This window comes from Candoia aspera, chromosome 2 (genome assembly GCF_035149785.1).
Source record: "Candoia aspera isolate rCanAsp1 chromosome 2, rCanAsp1.hap2, whole genome shotgun sequence".
Taxonomy (NCBI): domain Eukaryota; kingdom Metazoa; phylum Chordata; class Lepidosauria; order Squamata; family Boidae; genus Candoia; species Candoia aspera.
The window spans coordinates 155,035,493-155,044,283 of record NC_086154.1 but is presented as its reverse complement, the minus strand read 5'-3'; the positions used below and the strand labels follow the sequence as shown (position 1 = coordinate 155,044,283).

The following is an 8,791-nucleotide window of genomic DNA, read 5'->3' as shown; positions in this document are numbered from 1 at the left end:
GCCCAGCATTTTTTGTTGTTTGTGTTGTATTTGCTTTTTTTTCTCCAAGAGAGTCTAGACAAGGCAGTGCATGGAGGAAGGAGCTGTGGCACAATCTTCGGCAGACAGACAGACATGGACAAGGAGATCTGCAAGGTATGTGCCATGTTTGTGTTCCTACTTGAGGACTCCAACTACACCTGCATCAATTACCAACTCACTACACTGCTGGAGGAGAAAGCGGAGGGTCTGGAGGCATAACTGGCCACTCTGCAATGTATCAAGGAAAACAGATTTCTGGACAAGGCAGGAGGAGGTTTGCAAAACGAACACAAGGAGGAAGAGACCACTTCAAAAAAAACAGGAGCCCAGAAGATGAGGGCTGACAGCATGTAACTCAGAGGACCAAGAGATAATCCCTGTTGCTGAGCTGCCCAATTTCAGGTCATCCTCCCTGAACACTTCTGGAGAAGGGTTTTGCCCAGCATTCCAGGAAAGGGAACAAGAGAAGCTCAGGCTTTCATAGAGGTGAGGAATCCAATGGCTATCCCAAAGAGGAAAAAGCAGGAGGTGGTGATGGGTACCTCACTGCTGAGAGGAACGGAGCCAGCAACCTGCAAACCAGACATAATTTTAAAGGAAGCATGGTCTCCCAGATGCAAAGATCCTGCCCTAACTAATCAAACTTACTACTATCTTTTATTTCATGCTGGAACTAATGACACTGCTGGAAGAAACCTAGAAAGGGACTAAGAGGAGCTAGAGTTTGGAGCACAGGTGGTGTTTTCATTCATACTTCCAACTGAATGTTATAACCTGAGAAGGGAACAGAAGATTCTGGAGGTGAACCACTGGCTCAAGGGATGATGTTAATGAGACAACGTTGTGCACTCCTGGACCATGGTCTATGCTAGCTACAGAAAGATGGGAGATCACAAAGAAAGAAAGATTCACAAAGATTAGGAAGAATCTGTTTGGAAGACAGCACTAAAGGGCTGAGGTGCCCATGCCTGTACACCAATGCACAGAATATGGCTAACAAACAGGGAGAACTCACAGTACATGGGGAAGGTGGGGGCAAACATGATATTGTTATCACTGAAACCTGGTGGAAGTCATGACTGGACTATAGTAATGGAAGGTTACAATTTGTTCAAAAGAAACAGACTCAACAAGAGAGAAAAGGGGGTGTCGCATTATACATAAAGAATGACATCAATATGGATGTTTGTGACACGTTGAAAACCCTGCCAAAAGCATCTGGGTGAATATTAAGGGGAAAAGAATTTAAAGATTCTATAGTACCGGGGAGTAGGACCAGAGCCAATGGGTGGAAGCTTCACAGAGAGAGCACCAAGCTTGAAATAAGAGGCAATTTCCTGACCATGAAAGCTATCAAACTATGTAAAGCCTGCTTCCTGGAGGGTGCTCCATTGCTGCAGATTTTCAAAAAAAGGTTGGACAACCATTTATCTAGGATGATCTGACAATTCCTGATCTAGGAGGGGGTCTGAACTACAAGACCTTCAAGGTTCCTTCCAACCCTATGATTCTATGTGTTCTATGAGTTACAGTAAAAATTAGGAAAAGCTGTGTCTAACAACCCAAAAGAGCAGCTTGCAAGTCACAGCACCACAATAACACATTGAACCCCTGCTTTTACAGTATGACATTTTTAAGAAGAAAAATATTCAGTTCAAGACCTTGCAGAGTAGTTTAAAAACAAGGAGTGGGCATCTGCTTCTTCAAACATTATTATATACAGGGGACTTGAGAGCTGTTGTTCATAGATTAATTCAGGTTTAGAACTTATACAGAACTTGATAGAAAAGTGGTTTTAACCTGAAAAAATAACCTAACAATCTACAGCAGAAGTCTTTTAAATAAATTTTAATGCTGAGGAAGATAAACTGGGAATAGGTCAAGATAGCTTCTCTTCCTTGTATACCAGATTCAGACTCAAGCCACTACCTGCACTCCTATATGCATGGACATATGCATTCTAAAATCATAAAAATGACAGTTACTGGGATTTATGTATTAGAAAAAGAAAAGCAATTGAGTGAAATGCTCTGCGCAGAATGTATACTCATTCCACACATGGTATTTTGCTAAAATTAAAATGGTCAAATAAATGAACTAAAGGCATTACAATATACTGGTAAAATTCTCCTATGTATATTACACCAACATACGTTTGTCAGATGATGGCACAATTTCTCAATGAGGCAAGCAGGTTTGCTTCTCTGAATTAAACTTTATTACATAATACAGTTCTCAAAATCCCATGCCCAGTGCCACGGAAGAGACCTGCACACAACTTCTGGCATGTTAAAACAGAGGCAACATGCTGCCATCCTAACTGGAGACACATCAAGAAAAAGTTGTCTTCATGATTCTTGTTCCACCAGATAAATCTAAAAGCTTGTATCATGGGACCAAGACAGGGCTATTTTTTCTTACATTCCATGTATTCTTGCTAACTATACTTTGCAATTTAACATGGCCACAAGGGATACAGTATCTATTTACAATATTCCAGGAACTATCACAGAATGGCAGAGAAGCTTGTGTGGAAGCCCTTCCGTACAAGCCCAACATAAATCAACAAAGGTGGAGCAGCAGCGCTTGAGGCACTGAACCTAAGACTTCAATCTTGAGAGGAATTTCCCAAGCACCAACCTGAATAAAAACTGACCCTTCCCATGCTTGCAGGTCTTTTTTGGTAGTCTTTCGTCTCTAAACTCCACAATATTCATATAAAAGGACAGGTTACTGGATAGGAAAAAAAGGGCACAAGACCCGTTTCCTAGTCACTCCAACTGTATCTCCAACGCATTATGAAACAAATAGCCCCACCCGTGAATTAAGAAACATTGTTTAACTTCCAGTAAGTTCCTCTACAGTTGCTGTTATTGATTGGCTGCCTCACAAGCATCTATCCAATCACTGTAAACATCCACTGGTTCTGAAAGATCTTTAAGGTCAAAGGTCAAGGATAACAATAAAGATAATACATTAAAATGTCTCCTACACTGGAAAAATATCTGAGTTCAGAATAAACATGCAATGCCAACATTTCTATTATTGCTATATAGGCACTATGGAGCAAGGAACAGTATACAATTGTGCTTAATATTTCATAGGATCTTGATGAAGGTTCATTGACAGGTTGTTATTACTGGGTAAGACAGGACATGCAAATATCAAGAGTCGGTTAAAAGCATTTTGCCCCAAAATAAAAACTGGAACCACAAAATTAAGTTCAGATTTACACAGCAAAACAAAATCAAGTATTACCAAATACAATAAACCCTCAGTTTAGTGCACCTCAGAGCATGTGGACAATTTTTTTGTTCATCCATTCCACCACCACTTAATGGACTAATATCCATTAGTTTGAGAGCATATTGGCTAAAATAAGATTTTATTGCAAATAATACCATTTATGTCAATTATATATCTTGATACAAATTTGGATTTAACACACATTTGTATTTAATGGACACTCCTCCCCTTGAATGTTCCATTAAACTGAGGCTTTAGTGTAGGTAAAATCCAAGCACATTTTTCTTAACTGCAAACAATAGCTGGGACAGAGCAGAGCAATTACTTGATACTTGAAATGAATAAATGAGCAAAGGATACAAGTGATAGGGGTCTGAAATTCTTCCAGACATACAGTACAAGATATCACCCCAGTATTCCGAGCTCTTTCCCTGGAACAAAGAACCATATTGTAATTTCAATTAACAATTATCATTATCAGCCTAAATCCATCCACTGCAGGATGAAGGTCTCTTCACTGAAGGTTATAGATCATAATCTACCACACTGGTCCAGTGTTGGTTGGCAAACCAATGTTTTTCAGTTTCACAGTCTCGCTGAGAAAGAGAGTAACTGGTGTAAGTTGGCTTCCATGCTAAAGGGAGAACCTGGGTTTCCCTGCTCTTAGTCTAATATCTTAACTGTTACACCACACTGGCTCTGATTGTATGTATGTATGTATGTATGTACGTATGTATGTGTATCTCCAAAAGCAAGCAGAGATGAATGCATAGTCCACCCAATTTTGGGATGTAGGGTTTTAAGGGATGAAAGGAGTGCCTTAAGTTTAAGGCAACTATTTTCCTTCTAAAAAAACTACAAAAGGGGGGGCGGTTGGCCCATCTATTTAGTTGAAAGACTTGTTGGGGTGCAAAAGTAGTGTTGTGTGTCTTCTTTTTGCCCTCCCACCACTACATTTTAATTATGGAGGAATCTGCTATGCAGCCACAATTTTTAATACAATGCTTTCTGATTGCATAATGCAATGCAAATAGGTCTTATATTGCAGTTAGATATAAGTATACCAAATAAAAAATACTATACTATTAATGCTAACTAGATTACTGTACTACTAACATTCCACACTTTCTCAATTTTAAAACTGCCCTAGCTAGAAAAATACATCTTTCTATGCTCCTGTTTCCAAAAACTTTTCTTCTGAAGACTTAGAGCCCCAATGGCTGCATCATATTGGATTTTATTTTAAACAATTTGTATATAAACAAAAATAAATTTTATTAGATGGTTGTACGCCGCCCTTTTGTGAGATGGGCAGCTGCATAAATTTGATTAATAAACAATAAATAACTATCCAATTCTGTCTGCTGTCAAACAGAGCAGCTCTGCTTTCCCATCACTCATCTAAACAGCTTACATTTTAACGTCACAGGATTTCTCATGGTTACAGAAAGGACATGTAAACTGGGTCTCAAGTGTCCCTGTCATCTTTTTCTTAGGTGGAGGCTTGCGCTTTGACTTCCTACGGCCCATCTTCGCCTGGAGCAAAGAGAAACAAATGTTAAGGAGGAGGATTTGGGGGGAGAAGCCGGGGAAATTCATCAAAAATTCTTCTATCTAGTCCCAACCCTTGTAAGGATTAAAGGAGTAAATCCTAGCAGAAACTTTTGTACAGTTTGTCATCACTGGATAAGTACATTATGATTCATTATCTGCAACAGGTGGAACTCAGAGCAAAGAAAAGATGCACCACTGGAATTAGAACCTGCTGGGCCGTAGCAGAATCCCCTCTGACTGTGAAAAAGGCAGTTTCCTGCTACTGTACAGTGGACAATATTTTGCACTGTCAGATCTCAAACAGACATTTAGGTTGTATGTGGGTGCTACTAAGAATATTGTAATTATTGTGATATTATATTGATGCTGCATATTAATAAGCTGTTCTGGGTAGTTTATTGTATACTGCTTTTGTAACTTGCTTAGATCCATTTTTTAAATTTCAGTGGCATAAAAGCACTTGTACTAAATATAAGGTGTGGCTCCACCCACTTTACGGTCCTCAACCATCCCAAAACATTAAGTATGGCCCCTCAGTTACCAAAAGATTCCCCACTCCCACGATAACAATTTCGGAGAACTGTTTTCAGATAATTTGGTCGCTCCTAAAAATAACAATGCTTAACAGTGAATTGTGTAAAGGTTTCTCTCTCTCTCTCTGAGCTCCCCACCCCCCATGGTTATGGGCCAATAATTATCTTCCTTTTTTCTTTATTACATGCTCTCCAGTCCAGAGAATGGCCCTGAAACAACCATATTCTTGGATACAGAGATTCCTGCAGAGACTATCCCTGCCGCTGTACAGCTGACACTCAACGCAGCTCTATCTTAAGCGGGGAGGAGCGAAGCCGGGAGGACGGAAGCCCACATCTAATTAGAAAAATTAACAGGCCTCCATAATACTTATACGTTGTGGGAAGCGTATATATAGCCGGAAGTCCAGGAAGAGAGAGACGGAGCTGCAGCAGCGGCCTGCCAAAGCAGTACCGAAGCCCAACCATGCCGCTGTCCCCATCTCCTTTCGAAGGAGCAACAGGGTCCAGCGCGGCTCCGGACGGAGACCCCAAAGGAGGAGCGGTACCTCTCTTTCCTCCCTCGGGACTCTTTCCTCTTCCAGCACGAGTGCCAATCCCGGCTCAAAACGTCGCCCCGCTCGCCGAAAAACGCGCGGCTACCACGTCCCAGCTGGTCGCAGAGTTCCCCCAGACCTCGTTTCCAACGGAGACCAGCACTTCCGGCGTTGAGCCCGGAAACGGATATTATCGTCTGCCGCTCTCGCCACAGTAAAGAGAACAGAAAGTGTAGAAGCACGATAGCTTTAATGCGCAAACAACTTCCGGGTTCCCCTGTTCTTTTCGGCGCAGAGAAAGGTTTTAGCGCTGCTTTCAGGCGCTGCAGCTACAACACGGTGGTAAGAGCGGGTTTTTCCTAATGTAGGAAAACCTGTAGCAGTACAGATTTGGCGCTGCTGTTCTTTCCAGGACAGCCCGGCTGGAAAAGCGCTCCGAAAGCTAAGCTAGGCGGTCTCCCAGCCAAGGATAACCTTGCCCGAGATCAGCCCCCGAAAGGATTCATACAGGTGGAGCCAGCCCTGATCCTGATGCAGGATATAGCGGGCTTCAACAGCGGATCACTACTTAAACCCCTCTCCCTTTACTCTTCCTTGCAGAGCTCGGGGAGGCAGATCGCTTTCACTTCCAAACAGTTCCTTAGAGATTAAAAGATCATCTTTTTTCTTATGGCGAATGAACTGAGTTTAAAAGAGTACGACTGCTATCTTTTTGTGTGTTTTTGCCTGCGTTAGAGAAAACGTTGCTGCTCTTCCTGCTGTTTACCCTTGCAGTAAAATCTTGTTTCTATTGAGTTATGTGGGCAATTCTGACTTGCGCCCTTGGTGGAAATCTGTTTTATTTTTAAATAGATCTTTTCCAATGGAAAATATATGCAGTATCCCTCTTTTTCCTCTCTCTCTAGTTTTTCCTGAACTGTCTTGTTTGTTCATTACAAAGCCGACGAAATGACCAAGAAGTGCATCGCAAGGAAGACTAATGTCAGTTCACACAGATGCAGAAGCCTCCCAGTTCAGCATCTGACTCACTAAAGGCCTCAAGAAGGAGGGCAGCAGTTCCGGCTATGGTTGACATCACTGGGACACTTTGAGCCTGCATTCAATTACTGTATCATGGTCATCCTCCCTTTTAAAATCACCAAGAGTGGCCATCGCCATATCCTTTGTTGCTGCTGCTATTTTTGACAGTTATGTATGTGAAAGTAAGAAAGAAGCAGCAACTGTATTTAGGGAGGGGAGGGAGCCGAAGTGAGGATAGAAAAGAAACAAATACGCATCTGGTTCAGCTACGCCAAAGATCAGCAGCTATTTTGAGTTCTCATAAAGTGGCTGCCATGAGACAACTTGCTGATTTCCAAAGCACCTCTGCAGCAAATTGACGAGACAGTTCCTTCCCCCTCTTTCCCTCTACAATTCTTTCCTTGTTTAGGTGGGCCTTTTTTTTCTGGGCAGGTAAGCATACTTCCACCCAAAGCTCTGGGCTGCAGCACTAACTGCTTTTCTAAGAACTTATATGTTTGGCCCCAGAAGCACTTTTGTAAATAAAGATGCTAGGGGTTGATGGTTTGATTTGTAACATGCCATCTTTCCTCTCCTCCTGTGCCCTCCTCTCTCTTCCATTTTCTTTCCAAGTTTCTTTAAAACGTATTCAAGTGGGACAGGGAACTTGGCAAGAAGCAAGGAAAGCATCTTCAGACACAGTGCGGTATCTCTAAGCCAGATATATTAGGCTTGGAGCTTGTGCATGATTTCTTCAGGGTAAGGTAGAGACTGTACAGTAGGTTGTACTCCCTAGATGATGGTGATAACAACAACATTCATTTAACGTGTATGCCACCCGACTCTCTCTGGGCGGCTCACAGCAATCAAACGAGATTACAATCAAATCAATAAAACATAAAAGATGGCAAGCGCAATGAAGCAAGCGGTCTCATCTCCCTCACCAAAGGTCTGGGTGAAAAGCCAGCTCTTCATGGCTTTTCGGAACACCAGCGGGGTGAGGGCCATCCAGATCTCAGGGGGAACCTTGTTCCAGAGGGCGGGCGCTGCCAGAAAGAAAGTGCACTTCCAGGGTCCCAATAGATGGCATTGTTAATCAAAGAAACCTGGAGAACGCCAACTCTGCAGGATCAAATTCACCAGGCAGATGCTACGGGGGATAGGCAGTCCTCAAGTAACCAGGCTGTACGGCATGTAGGGTTTGATAGGTAACAACCAGCACCTTGAATTGCACCTGGAAGCCAACTAGTAACCAGTGCAGCTTGCAAAGCAGAGTTGTTACACTGCTTGTGCCGCCACACTGTGGACCAGTTGAATCTTCCGGGTGGTCTTCAAGGGCAGTCCCATGTACAGCACGTTGCAGTAGTCAACAAGGTGACTAGGGCATGAGCGACTGTGTGAAGGGCCCTTCAGTCTAAGAAAGGGTGTAACTGGTGCACCAGATGGATTGTAGAATTAGTTCTGTTCATGCTGTTCAGTGTTTTTAAATTATATGGATGAGGTAGTTGAGGGAATGCTTACCAAATTAGCAGATGATGCAATACTAGGAGGGGTGGCTAGAACTTGGGAGCAGAGGGAAAAAATTCAGAAAGACTTAAGTAGGCTAAAACAGTGGTGGAAACAAATAGAATGAATATGACTGATATCCAGACCACTCTCTGTGTCTACTGGACTTCTGTGTGTTTATTGGGGCAAGGAAGGGAGGGAATTCTAGTTTCAATTCTTGTTCTGAATCCAGAGGATCAGCTGACCCATTACAGTAGTTTGGGGCTACAGGGTGAAGGTTAACACCAGGAAAGCATGTTGAACATGCAGTATTTATTCTAAGCATGGTTTGTTGAACAGTGGTTTACAGGATATGACAGGATAGGGTTAAGTCATACATCAGAAGCAAAGTTTTTG

General features: G+C 42.4%; 1 protein-coding gene across 2 annotated transcripts in view; it reads right to left on the bottom strand.

Annotated features, from left to right (window-relative positions):
* Positions 1–2,221: 2,221 nt before the first annotated feature.
* Positions 2,222–8,791, bottom strand: part of ELOF1 (elongation factor 1) — an 89,861-nt gene continuing 83,291 nt past the window's right edge. Inside the window, exons 2-5 of one of the 2 annotated variants that reach the window (XM_063294466.1) lie at positions 5,903–5,922; positions 4,682–4,803; positions 3,628–3,698; positions 2,222–2,956 (exon numbers count right to left, since the gene is read on the bottom strand). In XM_063294466.1, coding sequence (XP_063150536.1) covers positions 2,892–2,956; positions 3,628–3,698; positions 4,682–4,797 — 252 coding nt within the window. In that variant the 5' untranslated portion in view covers positions 4,798–4,803; positions 5,903–5,922 and the 3' untranslated portion in view covers positions 2,222–2,891. Of the gene's footprint in view, positions 2,957–3,627; positions 3,699–4,681; positions 4,804–5,902; positions 6,083–8,791 lie in introns of those variants that run through there. The other variant, XM_063294464.1, reaches the window with a different exon arrangement.